Raw genomic sequence first — 21298 nt, 5'->3', positions numbered from 1 at the left:
ACCCCTCGCTCCGCCTGGCAGGAGTGTGAAGAAAATGTGTTTTTAAGCTGATTAGTGAAGATAAAGTAAAGTTTATCATAAAGTAAAACTAAAAGTTTTCTAGTTTACTTCAATCAAGTAGAAGAAGTGTAAGACAAGTACACAACTAATAAACTGACTTGTTGCGTCACTGTCAGCATGAAGAGATGAAGACGAGTGAACCAAACATCTTCATCCTCATTTCACTGCACCACTAACTCACCTCAACTCATTTTAACATTCATCTGTTTATCTGGAGCAGCTCTAAACTTTTAATGAATCTGAGTGAGTGGAGAAACAGGAGGAAACATTCGTGATTAAACATTTGAAATTTGAGGTTTGTTCATATTGTTCATAACAAACAAGCTGCTGAGTCTTTCAGGAACACGTCCAGAGTCATTTCTAATTTTGTACAAACGTTCGCAGACTCACGGATGAAGTGATTAGAGTGTGATGGTCAAAGGTCAAGGTCGCTGCGACCTTAAAAAACATATTTGGTTTATACTATGATTGAGTTTTTAATGCCTTGTTGTACTATGAATTTTTGTTTGAGACAAAAGTCTTAATTTGTGAAAGTGACAAGTTGAGCTGAACTGATTTAATTCTCTGCTTGTTTGAAGTCGTACAGAAGAAGATTAATTAACTCGCTTGTTGTTTTCTTGCTGAACATTGATTTGCGTCGCTTCAATTAACTGATTATTGATATCAATGCAGAACTTTCTGCTTTTGTTTAATTTGAACTTTAACAAAACCAGGTTTTTTCAAACAAATCGTTTTCTACAATTCTATAAAAGAAACAGTAAAATTAATGTTTTAATCTCTGCTGTTTGTTCACTGAGTTAAATCCTCAAGTTACAAGATGATTGATTGATTCAGAGTTCAGAGCTTCTCAGGTTCTGATCCTCGTCCCTCATGACGCTGCTGGTTGATCTGGTTTGAAACCGTCGGCTCTGCTCACGTGTTTCAGACCAACACAGATTTCTCTCTTGCTGTCACTGATTGAAATCCCCTCCTGATTTCCTGTGATAACTCGGATCCCGTCTGAACGTTCCCTCACTTCACGCCCACAGATCTTATTTCTCTTCTCTGACGACACAAAGCAAACGAGGAGTCTGATGGCGTCGGGTTCATAGAAGATAATATCTTTATTCATATTCTCTTTACATGGTTGAAAACAAAAACAGAAGGATGGCATCATAATAAAAATCTCTCACAGAGAAACAGAGCAAAACATGGGGGGGGGGCCCACATTGATAGAAAAATAAACTTTATGAATGAATGAAAACAAACGCACATTCAAGTGAAATCTGCACAAACAACAACAACACACAGGCACAAACTGTTTATACAACACAACACAACACCTGCAGATAGTTACATCTTTTTATAAACATGATTCTACATCAACCCACAGCAACAACAACAGCGATGGTGTGAAATCTTTGAGCAGGATTCAGCACATGTAACAACATATGATTCAAAATCTGCATAAAGTGGATTAGTTTAGTTTCTCTGATCTTTAAAAGTCTGTTATTCCTTAGAAAACTTCATTAAGTACAGAAGTAGTATTAATACTCTGAGTAAAGTTCATTCGATTCATCCAGGTTTCTAAATTTTAAAGGTTTTTCTGAGACGTAAATGTTATTTTTCTGTGTCGTGGTTTGTTTCTCATGTGATTTGTAAAGTGCTGTTACAGCAGGAGAGCAACTTATCGAACTCCGCGTCTCTGACCAAGTTCAACGTTTTCAGAAATGTCAAATACTTTTCTCTTAAGCGTTTGTTTTTTTACAATTAAAACTAAATACGTTTAATTTACTTTAAACACTCGTGTGTGTCTCTGCTCAACCTCCGAGATTACCCAGCATCCTTTGCGTCCCCACAGCAGCAGTAAACACCGTGAACACACACACACACACACACACACACACACACACACACACACACACACACACACACACACACACACACACACACACACACACACACACACACACACACACACACACACACACACACACACACACTGTCCAAACAGCTGGATTGAGTTTATCTGCACTGGAATTCACCAGCGACCTGATCAGGACCATCACTCGTTGTCATAGCGACGTTTGAAAAATGTTGAGTGGACAAATTATAAAATATATATATATATATATATATATATATATATATGTACTTTTACTGTGGCTCAGTTTATGTTGTACTTTAACAAACATGGCTGCAGGTTTATTTCATTAAACAACACTGAGAAATTAATACTTTTAGACCTGAAACTATTCGACTGTGGATTTCTGAACAATTGATGAGTAAGTAAAGTAACATTCAGATAAAAGCTGCTCAGATTTTAGGATTCTTTTGTTCTTTCTCTATTTCATACGATAGATTAAATACTTTTTGAAGTTTTAATTTCATTTTCAATCATTCTTCAATAAAAAGATTGATGCTTTTCACTCGTTTTAGACTGAGGTCATTTGTAAAGTATAAAATTGTAGATATTTGCTAAATGAAACTTCAAGTATCAACATTTTTTTGCCTTTTATGTCGACAGTAAATTCACTTTGGGTCAAAAAAGAAAAAGTTGTTTAAAGACAGATTTGATAAGTGAAGGTCATTTGACTGGTTTTTAAAGTTTCATAAACCAAAACCGAGACACAGATTATTTAAACTCGTTCGTCATTGAAATTCTTTTTTAAAGAAATGTTTGTTATGTGAAAATCTCGTCTTTTTACTGTCAAACTGTTTCTTTTGAAGAAAATGATGTTCAGCCTAAAGCATCGACTCTAATATTCAGTAAAACTCACTTTGCACAACGAGCTCGGGACCAAAACAAGAATCTCTTCCATCTGAAGCACATTTAAAATGGCTGCACAGACGTTTCCTCTCCTGCTCCACATGGAGTGTTTCTTTTATCAGGAGGAAGCAGAAGTTCACCACAAACACAGAATCTCCACCAGAGAGAAAGTTCTCACTCATTCAAATCCATCAGATTCAACATCGACAGAATCTACAGGAATAAACATCTTAAAGTTCAAACACATCAACTTCACCACGAAACATCACGACCACTCGAGTCTGTTTGAGGATCCAGCCTCCGAACGTCGTGACGGACAAACGACAACGAGCTGATCAACGACTGAGATGTTTCTCCTGCATGAAATGAGCGTAATGTCACTTTGAATACGTCGTGATGTGAAACAGTGACTTTAAACCTGCGGCTTCTTTCTGATCCTCTTCTTTTATGATCAACTACTTTTCATATAGAGACGAACCTGCACCAGCAGAAACAGTAGAGATGATGATGAAGCTTTTACTCTTCATCCTCAACATCCTCATCAAACCCCTTTTCAGGATTTCATCACAAAGACATTTCGCACTGACCTCGTGTTTAATCACGTCAAACAGTGCTGAGCTCTCGTGGCATCAAATTTAAAGTCAGGAGTCACATGATGTGTGTTGACCAACGCAGGAGTCGTGGTTCTCCACACGTGTTCATGACCCGTTTCTCTGGAGTCAGATTCTCTCCCTGGTTGAGGCTTAAAAAATGAAAAAGTTTGGCCCTTGTTCTGACTTTGAAACAGTCGAGTCTGTAATACTGTTCACATTTCACCCCCCTTCTTAACGAGAGCTCCACAGAAAGATGAACTTCTGCTGAACTTCTCGTTCTTCTACTTCAGAGCTGCCTGAGAGCAGAGGGCCGGTGGATCTTAGAACATCACCTCCTCACAGCTCCCGTAGTCGCTGCCCACCATGCTTGTCCTGTCGTAGCTCCTCGGGTTCGGCCCGGCGGGTCGTGTCTGCGGCTGGGCCGGGTTGGGCGCCGGTGGCGGGTCGGCCTGCTCCGCGTACGACGGCATGGCCACGCTCAGACGCATGCTGAGTCTCTTGTAGCCGCCCGACACGTTGTCCGGGCTGCGGGTGTTCTGGGCCGGGTAGTAGCTGATGGCCGTGTACTCGTTGGGGCACTGGGAGCGGGGGAGGGGAACCCCGTCGGGACCCAGGAAGTTGTCCAGGTTCTGGTTGCTGTAGCACGGCGGGAGGGGGGCGCGGCGGTCACAGCGGTCCAGCGGGAAGGGGAAGCCGTTGAATCGAGAGTTCCTCCGCGAGTCCACGGTGCCGCTGGGGTACGTGTCCTCCACGATGTCGAACTGAGGGAACTCCTGGACGGACGGACGGCCGTAGTAGTCGGGATCCGCCGGGTACACTGAGGAGGACACGGGAGAGTTTAGAGAATTACAAGATCCATCCTGAGCTTCAGCCACAGACTGAACAAACTGCTCCACCTGACAGATTATTATTAATACTCATAAACACTGGACGGATCTGAGGAAGGGTTTAAAACAAGCTTTGAGTGTTTGTATTTTAAATCCTCAACTGCAGATGTGAAATGTTGCAGCTTTGATTTGAAGAACAGGAGGAGAAATATCTAAAGAAGAGAAACTCACTAAAGACCTTTTACTTATTGACCCAGAACCAGTTCTGATGATAAACAAGAATCTTTTCACTCTTGTTGGATGAAGAGAGTTGATACGAGCCTTTCATAGATTTATGAATCTGTATATCGGTGTTTGTTTGTTCAAATTAATACTTTTACTTAAACTAATGCAGAAAAGATGCGATTTATGTTTATATTGGAAGTAAAAAGTTAACGTAAATTTGTTGAAAAATGTTTAAACTGTAAAAGATCGAACCTCATTAACATTTCATTTGTTAAAGGGTTTGATAACAACATCTGAGGAATCACTTGTTTGACAACAGATGAAATATTAGAGCGAGACAGGAGAAGGACAAGAGACTGATAAACCGAGACGTATAGAACACGTGAGGAGAAGGAAAAGAGACAAAGAGAAACAAATAGTGATTAAGATATTTTCGGGCTAAAGAGAATCTCGTCTTATTTCCACAGTTCATTAACTTGTTAAGAACAAAAGCTCAGATTCTGACGCTGCAGAAAGCAGAGCAGCGAGCGGCCGCAGGCTGCAGCATCGATCACAGACGTCACAGGAACTTTATCTGAAAACTTTTAGATCTTTGTTTTTTAATCAATTGATGCAGAAAGTCAGAGAGTTTCTTCTGGGTAACCCTTCGTGTTCCACTGGCTTTCACTTCTGAGTCTGTTTGTCAAGATGGACGACATGGCGGCTCATGAAAGTGAAGCCAAAGCATCTTGATCGCCCCCCGAAGGCCGACTCCGGTATAAACTCCTCCATGTTAGTGAACGGGACATGGACCAAACCTCTATCTCGTACATGTCAAATGAATTATTCTCAAAGTCGGTCTCTGTTGTTTCAGGTCGTTCTTATCTCACTGATGTTTGTTCACGTGTTCATGTTTCTGATACGTTTGGTTTTAATTAGCTAATTTAAAAACAGGCTGAGGTGTCATGATTGACAGCCGAGGCTGACTCGTGATTGGTTGAGAGCGTGTCTCAGCGGGACCTCGACACAAAACTATCTTGTATCCGAATAATTAATGTAAATTATTCACGTTGATGTATAATGAATAATGTTGGATTGACTGTTTCTTACTTTATTGGCTATCGGGAGGTTCTTTGTAATACTTAAAAAATGTAACAACGCACTGTTTGATTACTGATTTCTACATCGATGAAAGCGTCTGATCAGGTTACAGATAGATGGGTTGCGTTTTACTTTTGTAACCAGATGATACAGTATCTTGACATCATCAGGTTGACGAGTAAGCGTCGCTTCATGCTGGTTGACAGTTTACGAGTCGATAAAAGTGTCCGTGTCCGAATTCGAAAAAGGAAAAAGTTCCCGATCCGCTCAGATGACGGGTGAGGTCGACTAGAAGAGTCAGTGCTGAGGTCACAGGGGGAAGCAGAAGCAAAGCGTAGAGGACTCCGACGCCCCCCCCTTTAACAACGAGCTGGATAAGAAGTGAAGAACTACAGGAACGTGTCCTTTATTCTCTGCGTTGCCAGGGGAACGATGGCATGACGGACGCCTGGTCTGCCTCTCGTCGTCTGTCTTGAGAACATAGCACAGGATGTATGAGTCACGGCCATATTGATCCGTTACATGAAAGAAAAATGAATGCTGCATGCAGAGAGAGAGAGAGAGAGAGAGAGAGAGAGAGAGAGAGAGAGAGAGAGAGAGAGAGAGAGAGAGAGAGAGAGAGAGAGAGAGAGAGAGAGAGAACAGGAGAACAATAAGACGAGGAGAAAGACAGATACACCACAGAGGAAAGGAGCGAGGGATAAAGGACGGGAGAAAGGTGGAAAGGTTAAGAGGATGTATCAGAGGAGGAGGAGGAGGAGGAGGACCTGAGTTCAGAGAAGAGGAATGTGAGGGAGATGGAAACAGAGGACGAGGGAAGAAGATTCGATTTTTATCTTTAAACTGCTTGTTTGCTGGTTCGCAGTCGTCTTCTTTCCTGAGATTATCACATTATCTCCTCCTCAACAAAACAGCTGAAGGTCAAAACCTCCACAACTTGAACTTTGAGTGGGTGAGAGGCAAGGAGAAGAAGAAGATTTATAAAGGACAAAAACCGGGAAGAGGAAGAACGTTGAAAAGAGGAGGGAGGTTGTGACAGAATATAGAGTGAGAGAAATGAAAGAGAGAAACAATCAGAGAGAGAAAGTGGAAGACGAAGACGCAGGGAGATGAAACACTTTGTTATTTCCTGATCGCATCCGATCGGCCTCGCCGACGAACGTCTCATCTTCCTGAGCGTGAGGTGTTTCCCATGATGCACTGCTCTGCATGACTAACAAACACCTGCTTACATTGACCTTGAATCATTCAGCCGGATCTATATTCAGCTTCCAACATGTGATGTTTGTGTTTCCTCTTCAGTGCAGCAGAATTTCATTTAATTAATGAAGTTTTATAAATGTTTTCATATTTTAAATGAACTGGTCTAATACCTAACTGAAAGCAGACGCCCTAAATGAAATGACAGTAATTTGACAAAAGCGTTTCTTAGTTTGGGAAAATATTTTAGACGCATGTTCACACAGGAAAAAAAAAAATATTTGATTACCAAAATAATCGAATCGAGACCAAAAGTAAGATGAAGTTTTACATAAGATTTGTTTAAATGTTTTTGTTGAAAAACTTAAAATGCAAAAAGTAGAGAATAAAAATAAACTTTCTTTACATTATATTTAAATGTTCTCGCTTAGTAAACATTATTGTTTCAAAATAAAAAGCACAAGTTGTCATGTTCATCATGCTGAAGCCCCAGCAGCACCACCTCACCTTCGTAGTCCATGTCCCAGTGGTTCTTCCTGATGGAGTCGTTGTCGGAGCTGGACGGGGGCCTGGCCGGGAGGTTGGGGGCCACACTGCACACAACCGGCCCCTGCATCTTTGAAGGAGAAACCCTGCCGCCGCACAGACCCATCTGGCTGCAGGGGCGCAGCGACCTGAACGGCGTGCTGTCCAGGTCGTTGGTGGGACCGACCATGGAGCTCATCTCGATGGGGTTCAGTTCCTGGTTGTTGGCTTTGAGGCTCTTGGTCAAACTGGGCTGGAAATACCTGCGGGCGTCAGAAGAGAAGTTTAGATTTAGATTCTGAGGTACATTTCTGTCTTAAACATATAATCTGGATGAGGGGAATATGTTAAAGACTGAATCTCGTACCCATTGGAGTCCTGGACGCAGACCGGCTTCTTCTTCTTCATCTTATGCTGAACGTAACGTTTCCTGACGCAAACAAAGACGCTGACCAGGAAAAGTAATCCCAGCACGCTGGCACTGATCTCCATGATCTCCATGTAGCCGATCATTGGATTTAGCTTCTGGACACACGGGACAATAGAAATACATTTAATTAGTTTAATAAAAGTCACAAAGCATCATATTAACTCAGCATGTGTTGCTCTCACAGACCTGAGGCAGAGGGTCGCAGTGAATCGAGCCGTCGGTGACTTTGCAGTCGAAACCTCCAGGACACGGATTCGGAGAACAGACATCGATGAGGTTGTGGCAGCTGCAGGAGGAGAGGACGTCAGATGGAGGAGTTGAGATGAGACGGGAAGGATTTTAACAAACTGGAGTTTCATGTTTTCCACTTGAGGATGTGAGAATTTAAATAATGTGCTCTGACAACACAACAACACAACTATTGCATTTAATTTAGAGCTGCAGCAATAAGTCTGAAGAACTGATGAATCGTTTCAGTCATTTTTCAAGTCACAGAGAAAATAATTGCTTTTTGATTATTATTATTATGTAATTCATATTTAGTTGAACAACCAATCAAGTTGACCTTGGACCTTTTGGACTTTGAATGTCTTATAATGTCATATTTGTTTTTAAATTATATGTGTTATACCCATAGTGACCTTTGACCTGATCCTTGAGTTAAGTGAACACCGACACCAGAGAGAAACCACAAACCATTAAGGCTTCTGACGTCAGCTGTCACCAGCACAGATATATAATTATTAATATAAATATTCCAACGTATCGTCTGATTGTAGCTTTTTCAATTAAAAAACCTCAAGTTTTTCTGTTCAACACAAAGTGGAAAAAGTGGAAAATCCTCTGGAACCATTAAAATATTTGTCACTTTGGTAAAAAATGGACATAAATGATCTGATTAATAAACTAGCTGCTGTTGATTAACTGACTAATTGCATCAGCGGGATTTTTCTCTCTCACTCTCGGATGGAAACGTTTTTGCGGTAAAATCGAACACGTTCTCTCTCGGTTAGCGTTCGTGAGCGATCAGCAGCCGACCGCCTGTAGAGGAGCCCTCGAGTGAGGAGCAGCTCCGAGGGCGAAGGTCACATGTGGCTGATGAGACAGAGACTCTCACTGCCGGCCTCCATCTTCCCGGCCCAGGCACCGAAGCGTGACCCCGAGGACCTGCTGGCCGAGCCCTGATTGCTAAGTGCCGCTGCTGCCTCACTGACAGAAACCCATCATTAGGTTTTACATAACGCCGTTTGGCTTTGTCCCATGTTCTGAATTCCTTCGCTACGCATTCCAGCAAAACACCAGAATACAGCTTTCCTCTTTTTAATATTAGGATTATTATTGTGGAAAGAGTGAAAAGCTTTGTTAAATGAAGTGAGAGGTGAAGTCCTGTGTCTTTGTGCTGTGGATGCGTGACTGAAAACACACAGCACACATCTCACTCTCCTCCGGTGCGCTGCCGTCCCACGCGGAGACAGAGACGCACACGTTAAGATAATTATCAAAACACCGTCACGGCACGAGAACACGTCTGTGAGCTTCACAAGTCACAAAGCAAACGCCCACTTCCTGCAATTACCATTCACCGCCGGCCATTCTTCATTCGCTGAGTTAATCAAACACCACCTGGAACATGGAGCGGGTTCAATACCCACGAGGACCGAATGGAAGGAGGAATATGCAAATGCAGTAATCTGGTTTGAACGTGACCCTTCTATTGGGAGGATGTCGGTGATGTGAGCGGAATAAAACTAGCTGGTTGTGGGTTTGTGTGTTTGTTTGTGTGTGCAATCACATAAACATGCAAATTGTTGTGTTGTTGTGTTGTTGTTGGAGTTGTCAACGTGTATATCTGTGCTTGGAATTATTAATATCGTTCTGTATTTAATTATAATTGTGTGCAGGAAGTTATTTGTTGGGCTTAAAAATCCATTTTCATCATCAATTAATCTGTTGGTTTTAGTCTCGATCAATTAATGTCGAAATATTATATATTATATTAATAGTTATTGCCCATTTTCAGTGTTCATAACAGTCCAGAGTCTGTTCATTATTTTATTCCTCAATAAAAAAACAAATCTATAAAACACTTGTTTAACACAACTATGTTTAAGTTCGGAGTACATTACTGTGTGTGTGTGTGTGTGTGTGTGTGTGTGTGTGTGTGTGTGTGTGTGTGTGTGTGTGTGTGTGTGTGTGTGTGTGTGTGTTTACCGTGCTTCAGCGTCGTCCAGAGAGCAGTTGCACATGTAGCCTTGGGCCTTGGGCACACACACCCGGCCGTGGGCACACGGCTCAGAGGCACACGGGTTGTGGTCCAGCTCGCAGCGGGCGCCGTGGAAGAGTCCCGCACACCTGCAGCGTGGATCTGCGGAGCAAACACATCACACACAGACGTCTGAGACAAGAGCGGCTGATCAAAGCCACGGCGAGTCTCCCCTACGGCCAGTGAATAATCAAAGCAAAGGTCAAGCTGCTTCGGCCGCGGAGCACGAGAGCGTGTTTGATATTTAAAGATTAAAATCAGCCTGAAAGAAAGTGGACAGAACGTGATTTAAAGTCTGAGATAGTTTCACTGATCTGTAAAGTTTTCTCTTTAACAGGTGAAACAGGGACAAAACAAGGAGACGCAGCAGGAAACAACACAAACTGTTCTGAAGAGCAGACGTGAGTCTAATGGTATTACTCTATCTGTGATGGGTGGAGCAGGTGCTGGGCCTCAAACCAACAACCTGTCGTTAAGTCGTCAGAGGACTGCTGAGTTATCTCCATTCATTAGTTTATTTATTAGTTGTTTGGTTCGTCAGTGCTAAACACTCGAGGATTTCCAAATCTTTACTGATTTTAAAAACGAGACCACAGACAAAGACTGAGAATCATGAAGATCACACACGTTTGAAATCTGAACTCTGGGAGATTCAGTCAGCGACATAAAGATTATATATTATAACACGTTAAGTTTTATATTTGTCATTCTTGTTTATGTGTATTTAACTTTTCCTTTCTGTTCTGCTCCTCTGTCGTTTGTGTTTTCTTTTGTTAGTTCTCGTGAGCTTTTCCATTCCCGTCCAAAGTGATCTAGCTAAAGCTCATTTCAGTAATTGGAACATTGTTCCGCCATCAAACCGCACGAGACCCTCGCAGGCTGCACGTCTGCACGTCTGCACGTCTGCACGTCTGCACGTGACAAGAACGCTGCCAAACGAAAGTCTGCTGACAGATTTCCAGAAGCTGAGCAGCTGAGAGACGTCGGCGGCGCCTGTCACCGAGCCAACGCCACGCCTCCTCAGGGAGGAGCCTCTGTTCATCTGCTGGGTGGATGTCCAATACTATTATATTTAGATGCTGCAGCATCTATTGATTAATAACTATACAATAAATATTCTCTCCCACCATCGACCAGCTCATCACACAGTTTATTTTATTAATGACTAATCAGCGTTTCTCTTTTGCTCCTCTCTGATAATCATTTATCTTTTATTGGACTCTAATCAATACGTTTTCTTTATTGGACCAAGTCACCATCCTGACTTCTTCCTTCGATGTAGGGGTGAATTAAATCCATAAATCATGGCTTCTGGTTTTAGTGTGATAAGATCTATTAAACTCTTATCAGATGATGTTGTCTGGGATCTAAATATTTAGATATCAAATATAATATTTGATGTTATTTGTAAAGTAAAGGTATCAACTTTGCTGTATATGAGATGTACAAAAGACCCAACATGGCAGAAATCTAACAAAGACCCGAATCCCTCCATCACCTGCAGCGTTTGCTGGTTGAAAAATCCAAAATCTTGAGAGTGGATCTTAGATTATTTTGTTACACACAGTTTCTTGTGTTAATATCATTTGAAAAAGACGTTTCTTTGGTTCCCTGACATTACAGTTTACACATATTACTCCAGGCCAATAAACAAACTAGAAAAAGATGAGGAGAACAAGTTCAGTTTCTCTGTTTTCATCTGTTTCTGCGTTTTACTTCACGTCTCTTCTCTCCGTCTCAGAAGGAAAACGAGATCGAATCCTCAGTAAAACAACTGGGAAACAACTTTATATTCTACAGTAAAACATAAAGAACCATCCACTGCCTTCGCCTGTCTGCTCACATTGTCTTTACCCAGAAGGATCTTTGGGGAAATAATATTTATCTATTGTTTCTGCCTGTAGCATAACTGAAATGTGATTTGACGGGATGGTGAATAAAGTCCACAGTGAAACCAGACCGTAACTTCCTGTCTCGTGTCCACAGAGACACAGTGGACATGTCCTTATTGCACGAAAGGAAAATGAGAAACGATGCAGTTCACTGACCTAACGGGGAAAGAAATACCAGCAGGCGGCAGGTTTTTGATAAAAACCCTTGGGCTTCATTTGTTTGCACTTCTTACAAATCACAGAGATTGTATCTGCTGCAGCTTCACCTTTGTTTTCATATCCACCTTCAGAGGAAAGGAACTCGTTTCCTCCGACTCACAGAGACTCATGGGAATAATATGACTTTAAAGCCTCTGTGAGCTTATCAGCTGCTATTCTGAGAAAATAATAATGCAAAGCCGCCAGACGTCCTCTTCTCTGGGACATAATGCGGAACAACCAAGAGGTGGCAAAACCTCCCTGATACCAATAACTGATCAGGTAAGAACCAATCGGTGATGACCTCAAACGAACATGTGACCACACACGGTCAAGATGTTCAGAGTCGTGGTTTGAGTCGGACTGAGAGGACGAGCCGGAGCCTGAAGAATGTTTCACTGTGTTGATGCTGAATATATTGTGTCTGGAAACGGCTTCATTGGCTGTTTATTCCTTATTTGATAATAAGAACCTGACATTACTGATTTTAGCTGCACGACATGAAGGCAGCTGGAGATTCTTGCTTTTGACGGAAGCGTGAAAGGGAGAGAGAGAGAGCAGATGATGTCATGTTCCACTTGATTTGGGTTTAAAGTGCAGAGTCCAGGTCGGAATCGAACCTGCAGCCGCTACAGACGACTCGTGCCTCATTACCCGGAGCTGGAGCGCAACCAGATGTTTAACCAGTCGTCCAACAGGCAAATAAACATCATGAAAAGATCAAAACCAACCAAGAGCAAGTTAATTTGATTTCCTGCAAAGGAATAAATCCTCATGAGTTGCTCTGGTGTGTGTTTGGTGGAAGGTTTGTTTGGGGCCAGAGGTGATTGGTCAGTTCGACCTGCTCACTTCACTGGATCCAGATGTTCATCTGAAATGTCAATGTGGCTTCTCTGGGATTAAAAAGGTATCTTCAGTATCTTCACTGGGAAGCAGCAGTCACACTGACCTGATGTCATTGTGTTTCTGACATTTAAAAGTAAGTCTCAGCTGTGGAGGAGATTTCTGGAATCTTTTTAATTGCAGAAACAGACTGTGTAGTTTTTCATTTTATCAAATTTAGTTTTGCAGGTTACAAAAACCTGATTAATTGAAGTTTTCCTTCATCGTGTGCGATACTAACATGAATATATTTGGGTTTGAATGGTTTGAAGGAAATAATATAAATCCATCAATTCAGCTGTGGAAAATCATTAAAACATTTCTCAGACGAAACTTTCATATTATGTTAATTACGTATTAACATAACATTCATTTCAGTTTTGATAGATATTTTTTTATATATATATTCACCTGTGGTAGCGTCCTCCTCGCAGACGCCTCCGTTCTGACACGGGTTGACGTCGCAGGCTCCTGCTCGGCTGCAGCACTGGTACACCCCGAACAGCCTCCGGCTCCCGGAGCCCGTCCACTCCGCCGCGTCGCCCACTCGGATCGGCTCCCCGTTCAGCTCCAGGCCCTCCAGGCAGCCGCTGAAGTTAGGCAGGTGCCCGTGGCCCTCGGGTGGGGAGCCCTGTGAAGGCGAAGCGAAAAGCAAAGCACCGTGGGAGCGCATCATCCGGCACGGCTCGGTCAGGGCGGTGGAGGCCGGGTGCTGCTGGTCCAGGGTCAGCCTCAGGGCGGTGGAGTTGACCTCCAGCAGGACGCTGTGCCACCGGCCGTCTGAGAGAGGAGCGGATCTGACGAGCAGCGAACCAGGGGCGGCGTTTCCACAGCTGAACCTGAAGAGCAGCTCTCCGCTGGTCAGCTGAGGACGGAGAGAGACAGCAGAAGGTTAACGACTCACAGATTCATTAAAACAACAAGATAAGAAGCAGAAGTTTTTGTTTAGCAGAAGAAACGAGAAGTTACGGTTTAATGAAAGAACCTTGAAAGAGTCGGGATCTTAAGTCAAGTGTGATAAGATCAGTAAACTCTTATCAGCTGTGTCGAAGCTGGAGATTAATCCCAGACTCTTAACCTCATGTAAACTGCAGAGTTAAGTCTTTCTCTTGTTTCTAATCACAAAGAGCTTCGAGAGTAACGGGACCCGGGAGGAGGTTTGTCACAGTGAAATGTTGATTGTTAATTTCTCTTGATCTGAGTCGTCGCACTGAGAGAAACAGTGAAACTAAGTTGTTAAAGCATCAACCTCAAACACTGTTGTATATTATCATCATGATAAGTTTTGATTTAAAACCAAACAAACTAGATTGATGAACAACTTTAAATGAGTAATTAAACATGTAAATCAGACCTTTCTTAGGTTCAAATGCTGCTGAAGTAAACTTTAGATCCACGTTGTGACTTAAATCAGCGTCTGAGGCCCTAAAACTAAAATCTCATTATTACTAAACAACAATATCAACGTCTCGAGTGACTCATCACATACGATCTGTTCCGTCTGTGGAGGGTGAAGACGCTAAGAAGATAAACACGACTGCTGCTGTTGACAAGTCGTTTGTGTTACTCGCTGGCAGCTTCCTGTGTTGCTGATGTTTCCCGTGTACACACCACACAGATCACACACACACGCACAGACACACACACACGCACACACACACACACACACACACACACACACACACACTGAGCTTTTCATCAACATCAGCGGAAGCCTCTTAACGTTTCTGCTCGCTCAGCGTTCTCTCAAACTAACAAGCCAGCAGCTTTTTATCAATTCATGTTTTCTTGATGTAACGTAAGAGTCCTTATATCTTCCCTATTAAATAAACCGATGCAGTGTGTGTTTTGCAAATTGCTAAGCATCAGCCCATTGGACGCCGAAGGCCGCGATGCATTATTGATGGCGATCTGCTCGGCTGGCGCTTCTTGAAGATGAAGCTTTTGTTTTGTTTTCCTTCCTGGAGTTTTTCTTGTTGTTGTTCGTGAATAGATTCCTCAACGTTCAGGCCCACGCTGCTTCGCTTTCTGTCCCTGCCTGAGGTTAACTTTGATTTCCTGTGGCTCGGCCGACGGGGGTCGAAAAGAACCCCAACAAACAAACCAACAGGAATGATTCACTTATGAGGGTCGACCTGCAGAGTCCTGCACATGGATCAATGACAGCAGCTCCGGCTCTGGATCTTATCAGGGGAAGACGCTCATGTGTGTTGTGCTTTGTCGTGTGGTGGATATGTGACGAGAGATTCCTCCGTCTGACGCACTGAGGCTTGTTTTATAGTATCAGCTCAGCGCATGTAGCACGAGCACAGTGTCAAGTCAAACTCCGCAGGGACCCAAGCTCCGCGGCATCGGTGCCTCGCGATTCCATAAATCAACGACTCCGAGCGGCGACACAGCCGCTGCGAGCTTCCTGTGGGGAGCGTCAACGAGTTCAACAACGGCTGCTGCGCTCGTGTACTCAGCCTGGATGTGATGTTCACACACACGCACACACACACACACACACACAGAGGTGTGACAGTGAGTGTAGTGCTGCTCCTCTGCAGCGAGCGTGCTCACTTTGTTTAGTACATAATAAAACAACATGGGAACAGCTTCAGCATCCCTGTCTACATTTACACGCACACGAATGTAACAGTGGAATCAAGGCCGAGTGAATATGTATGAACATGCTCTGGTTCATTAGTGGAGAGGCCGGGATCCGTCTTGCATGTGCGAGCGGAGACCCAACACCCAGGAGGAAGAACCTTGGGAAACTGAACGCTACTTCTCAAGTCCCCCGAGAATCAACCGTCCGAGTACACACGCAAATGAGAGGAGGAGCCCACAAGGGGAAGCCAGTATTGTTTTTTGCTATCTGTTTAGAGAATTATTCATGTCTCACAAAGAATACAACGATTCATTATTCTCTCTCAGTGTGTCCCTGTGACGTGGCGCAGAAGACCTTGCATCACGGCAGCCGGATAAATCTCTCCTTCCCTCGACGACTCCAGAAGAAACGTTTCAATTAATCTCGAAGACTGCGAGTTCATTCGAGCTACGAGTCCCTCCTCAAATCAAAAGAGCGGTGATGAGCTGATTATTCTGGAGAAGGAGGGATTAATGAACCAGAGGTGGAGCTTGAAGCTTAATGCCAGCTCTGATATTCATTCAGGCGTTTAGCTCAAACAAACACGTGCAACGACCTGCACGAAGATAGGTGCAGGCCGCGTCCGTCCTCCTGACGTCACCCCTCACCTGAACACCCACAAATGCTCTAGTTGTTGTGAACGGATAACCTGCTGTGTTCTTTGTACGTGAAAGACAAAATTGGTCAGATATCAAATATTTCAGAGAACGTGAGGCCTGAACTGAAAACACGACAGCCGGCTCAAAGCAGCAGATATCATATTGACATTTGAGATGCTGTCAGTGATGAAAGGCTTCGCTCGTCGTCGCTCGTCGTCGCTGCTGCTCCCAGGAGAGAACTCACGCAGATTAAATCAGCCGCTCTCAGATTTTATCGTTGTGACAGTAAATTAATGTCAAACGACAACATTACACGAACACCTCGGCTCGGAGGAGAACACAATGAATATTCACTCTTCCTGTGGATGAATGGAAATCATCATTTCCCACATTTCCTTCAGTTGTAATTAAATTTCGTGACACAATGTTTTTCACTTCGTGTTCGTTCTCCAGAGACGTTGAGACATGTCCACCAAGGTTTTTGTCTCAGGTGAGCAGAACGAATGGTTTGTCTTGGACTGGTTTTAAATGGAAGTTGCCTCACTGCAGAGAGACAACACACACACACACACACACACACACACACACACACACACACACACACACACACACACACACACACACACACACACACACACACACACACACACACACACACACACACACACACACACACACACACACACACACACACAAGTTCTTTTGATTTTATCTTTCCGAGCCGTTGGGACATTTCCAACTAACAGACGATGACGGAGCTTCTTGTTTCACATGAAAAGAGCCAACGCTGACGTGCACGTGGTTTCTTTACTGGCTCGTCCTTGGACCAAGTGTTATTTTGAAAGCAGCTGATGCGTGCACCCCCCCCCCCACCCAACAGAGCTGCCAACCTGTGGAGCCAGTACGTATTTTCATATTGAAGAAAAGAACTTGTAGACGCCAAGTTGTGGATAATAAATGAGGTTTTAAACCAGATTTAGGCTCCTGTGCGTCTCAAGCGAGTCACATTAGAGAAGTTCATGCAGAAAGTTTTTCTAACATGTGTGTGAAAGTCTCCTGATCTTTTGAACTGCAGCCTCACAGATAAATACCTGTAGGACCCCCCAGTCGTTGGAGCTGTTGGCCGACGCGATGAGCCCTTGATCCTGAGAGGTCTTGAACTTCAGCGACAGTTTAAACTCGTGGTTGTCCTCGTCCATCCTGTGCAGGTACTTCAGGTAAGATTTACCATCGAACCTCACTGCCGTCTCTGAAACACAGGAACACAGAGAATGAAAAAAGATGCGGACAAAACTCTCCCCTTCTGTTTTTATATAATTTGAAATCATATTTCTGTGTGTTTGGACCAAGACGTCACCTCAGGGTCACTGAACTCAATCAGAAGATATAAGTCATTCATCAATATGGAAAATAAATCAATCAACACACACACAAATCCAACATTCTTAACAGTGTATTTACAGATTATGTCGACAAATTAAAAACAAGACGTTGCAGAGTAGAAATGCTGAAAATATCTTTTGGGATCTTTATTTGGTTTAGCTTTTATTTTTCATCTTCAAAACATCCTGCTCAGCTCTTATCTTAGTCAGAAATGTTTGAAATATTTATTTGGACATTCATAATAATGTTGGACTTTGTTGGAATATTTAATGTGTTTCAGATTTTAATTATGCTGCATTTTGACGGCACAAGCAGAAAGACGAGTTCGGCCAGATGGATATTTTCAGTCTAATAAAGTAAAAGCAACTCTGCAACTGTTAATTGGCAGTGAAAACAAATGAGAGTAGTTTTTAAAGACTTGAAGTGATAAAAGACGTTGAGATAAAATATCTCTGACACGATTTCAGTCTAAACTCTCATCATCCAGTCGACTGTTATAGATTCTTGTTACCTGAACTTCTGAAGGAACCAAATTCCCTTTTCAGATTCACACTCGAGGCCACGAAACTTACAAACAAAAAGAAAAGAAAAGAAAGCCGTGCGGGCGAGTGTTGTTTTTCCACCTTCACCTCCGGCCAGAGGTGGAAGATGAAACACGCTGTAACTCGACGTAATGTGATTTCACATCTGACGGAACAAAAAAACGAAAAGAAAGAAAGAAAGAGAAACGTGTCTTCTTTTTTTAAATAGTTTGATCTTTTAAAGTGGAAAATGTCCAAGAGCTGAAAAACTAAAATGCCCAAAGGGTAAAAAAAAAAAGAGCAAGTCATCGGAGACGAGTCTGATCCAAGTTTAAAGATGAGCAGCAGAACCGAGGGGAACAGGGACTGAATGAAAGATGAGTGAATCATGAATGGACGGATCAATGATGACTCCGGCAGCAGAAAGGAGCGGATTAGTGTTCAGACAAAACTTCTCCTGCTCGGTTTCTTTCTCTGGTTTTTACTGGTTCTGAGATGAAACTTTGATGACGCCTGTGGGAAGGTTCGGTAACAACATGTTCCCAGACTCACTAACTTTCATTTTGACCTTGTCTTCCACAACGGCTCTCCGAAGAAAAATGAAAAAAACACACAGTTTGTTACTGTCTTAAAAATCCTCAGTTTAAAACCTCGGCTGGATTTTAATGTCTAACACATAAAATACATCTTAATAATCAAACTTTACAATATTGAAAAGGTCACGGATTCAATAACCTTTAAATAAAATGTAGTAACTTTTCTCATTTCTTCTCTCTTGTGTTCTTTGGTACTTTGGACTTACTCTTGTTGAGGGTTAAATTAGTAAAATTGTGATTTGTGAATATTTGAATACCATCTTTGTGAAACATTTATTTAACATGACCTATAATTATTTATTCACGTCCACGTCCCATCTGCTAACATGGAGGAGGAGGGGGGTGTTTCAAATGATTTGAAATAAAAATAAATAGTACTTTAAAACAACTCCTACTTTAAATCCTACTTTCAAAAAAGTGTCTTCAACTCATAATCGTAAGTCTATCGATTGTTTTGATAAATTCGTTAAATTTATTCAGTGATAAAAACTCAAAGTTCCATGAGTAGCATCTCGCTGTTACTGTAATATAAGTTCAAATCAAGTATTAAACATATCAAACATATTGTGTTGTTGTACGTTTACATAATGTTCTTATTTGATGATTTAAAGAATGAAAATAAATGTCAAAATCGGAGAATCTCACACGACACCTTATCTCCAAAACGTCTTAAAACCAAAGACGTCAAAATATCCAGACGACGTTCCGGAGGAATCCAGACAAGCTGACACCTCGCCGACTCTCACTCTGCTCTAATCCTCTCAGGAATGCCAACGCGAATCACGGAGCACGATCCAACGAGCCGCCGCCGCCGCTCAGATGTTCTGTCGACTGTAACTGAAGCTAACGACGAACCCACATTCACACCAGACGTTGTTCTCTCCCTCATATCAAATCTGAGGGATTTACTGCAGCGGGATTAACAGGTAAAGAAGAGGAGGGCTCTTTAATCTGAGTTAGTAATCTGAGTACAGTCAAAAAGGAGATTAGATCAAACTAGAGACGCAGCGTCACTGAGTTTTAGATTAGAAAGAGACGATGTGTTAAAATGACAATATTTTGGCCTAAAAATGAAATTCATATACAAACAGAGCTGGATTCTATACTTTCAAAACCAGACCTAATTAAAACACTAGAGTGATATTGGTTTGAAACATATTAATATACATTAGATCTGTATTTTATGTCTGTGGAGCTCATTGTAAACCTGTGTGATGCGACACACACGTACCGTTACAGGGGCAGACGCTCTCCCAGGCGTGCTGGGGGGTGATGTAACCAGCTCTGGCCGTGGTGAAATGGCCGAGCCGCTCTCCCGTCAGCCGGACGGCGTTCCTGCAGCCACGTGGCGGACAGCCAGCGTCCACACAGCCGTTGTGGCTCACCCGGCGGATGCTCAGGCCCAGAGAGTCCTCCATGTCTAATATGATTCCTACATGAAGGAGAAGGTTTCAGGTTCAAACAGACGCTTCCTCTCACTGCCAGACGCCACAGGTCTGTTCAAAGAGTCATCCATCATATTCTCTTCACATCATGCAGTGCTAATACATTAAGCTAAGAACAGTGTGATCACCTGAGAGTCGGCTGGTCGGCAGAGTCTGGACCAGTCCACTCTCCTGCCTCCAGATGAGCAGGAGCTCCAGGACCTGGGCGTCCTGCTGCTGCAGGCTGGCCAGGTGGAGCTCCTGTCTGGGTAAACCCAGAGCCTGACTCAGGCTGCGCTGGAGGCCTCTCCAGTGATCTCCCAGAAACTCCTCTGGCGACATCCGGTCCAGTTGCAGCGTCAGGCCGGAGTCCAGCGCCCTCTGGTCGGCCGCCCACACGTGAACTTTGACCCCGGTGCAGACGCTGAACTTCCCGTCGGTCACGCTGACGTTGAGCGAATACGAGCCCTCCTCCAGATTTTCATCCGCCCAGATTTTCCCATCAGCGAGGTCGACTGAGAACACGCCTCCGGGTGGGCTTTCTGACACCAGCTTGTAGGCGAGCACGTCCTGCAGGTCCTGGTCCGACGCGTGGAGTCTGCCGATGACCCGGTTGGCAAACAGGCCTCCAGAGGTGGTGATGAAGACCTCCAGAGGAACCACAGAGGGGGGATACATGCTCGGCTCGGTGACGTTGATGCTGACCACACAGATGGAGGAGAGGGGGGGGTGGCCGCTGTCCGTCACCTGCAGGGAGGAAACATGGAAACAAACCACAAAGATCATTAAGACGATATTGATCTTTATGACATCAGCTCCTAACATTTTGTTTTGCAGATAAAACAAACATCTTCTCTTCTTCCTGTTCACGGGTCAGTTCAACAGTTTCAGGCGTCTGAACAGGAACCAGATGAACGAGACTACACATCTGATCAGTGAACAGTTATAGATCCCACGTCCTCTCGCCTGCTGAACCGTCTGTGCACCGTGTTTCTCTCGGTGTTGTGGAGTTAAACACCGACCGGGGGGGATGTCGAGCAGGGAAACACATTTTTAAAACATTGATAAGATGAAAACATGCAGCTATTTTCCCAAACAGCATCAATAAGCTGTGTTAAAACTCCAGATAACATTAAGACAGGCCAATAGAAATCCACTGACATGCATTCTGCAGCTGTACTCAGAAATGCCTTCAGTTCTTCAGAAGCCTCGAACACTG

The 21298-nt window shown here is 43.3% G+C and overlaps 1 protein-coding gene across 3 annotated transcripts in view; it reads right to left on the bottom strand.

The window, feature by feature from the left end:
• Positions 1–3252: 3252 nt before the first annotated feature.
• fat2 (FAT atypical cadherin 2) overlaps positions 3253–21298 on the bottom strand; it is a 73261-nt gene continuing 55215 nt past the window's right edge. The window contains exons 21-30 of one of the 3 annotated variants that reach the window (XM_034597217.1): positions 20229–20826; positions 19887–20087; positions 17247–17404; positions 13336–13789; positions 9901–10054; positions 7876–7975; positions 7627–7784; positions 7242–7522; positions 3661–4219; positions 3253–3629 (exon numbers count right to left, since the gene is read on the bottom strand). In XM_034597217.1, coding sequence (XP_034453108.1) covers positions 3723–4219; positions 7242–7522; positions 7627–7784; positions 7876–7975; positions 9901–10054; positions 13336–13789; positions 17247–17404; positions 19887–20087; positions 20229–20826 — 2601 coding nt within the window. In that variant the 3' untranslated portion in view covers positions 3253–3629; positions 3661–3722. Of the gene's footprint in view, positions 3635–3660; positions 4220–7241; positions 7523–7626; positions 7785–7875; positions 7976–9900; positions 10055–13335; positions 13790–17246; positions 17405–19886; positions 20088–20228; positions 20827–21298 lie in introns of those variants that run through there. The other 2 variants (XM_034597218.1, XM_034597219.1) reach the window with 2 other exon arrangements.

This window comes from Hippoglossus hippoglossus, chromosome 10, assembly GCF_009819705.1.
Source record: "Hippoglossus hippoglossus isolate fHipHip1 chromosome 10, fHipHip1.pri, whole genome shotgun sequence".
Classification (NCBI taxonomy): domain Eukaryota; kingdom Metazoa; phylum Chordata; class Actinopteri; order Pleuronectiformes; family Pleuronectidae; genus Hippoglossus; species Hippoglossus hippoglossus.
This window is presented reverse-complemented; position numbering and strand designations above follow the sequence as displayed.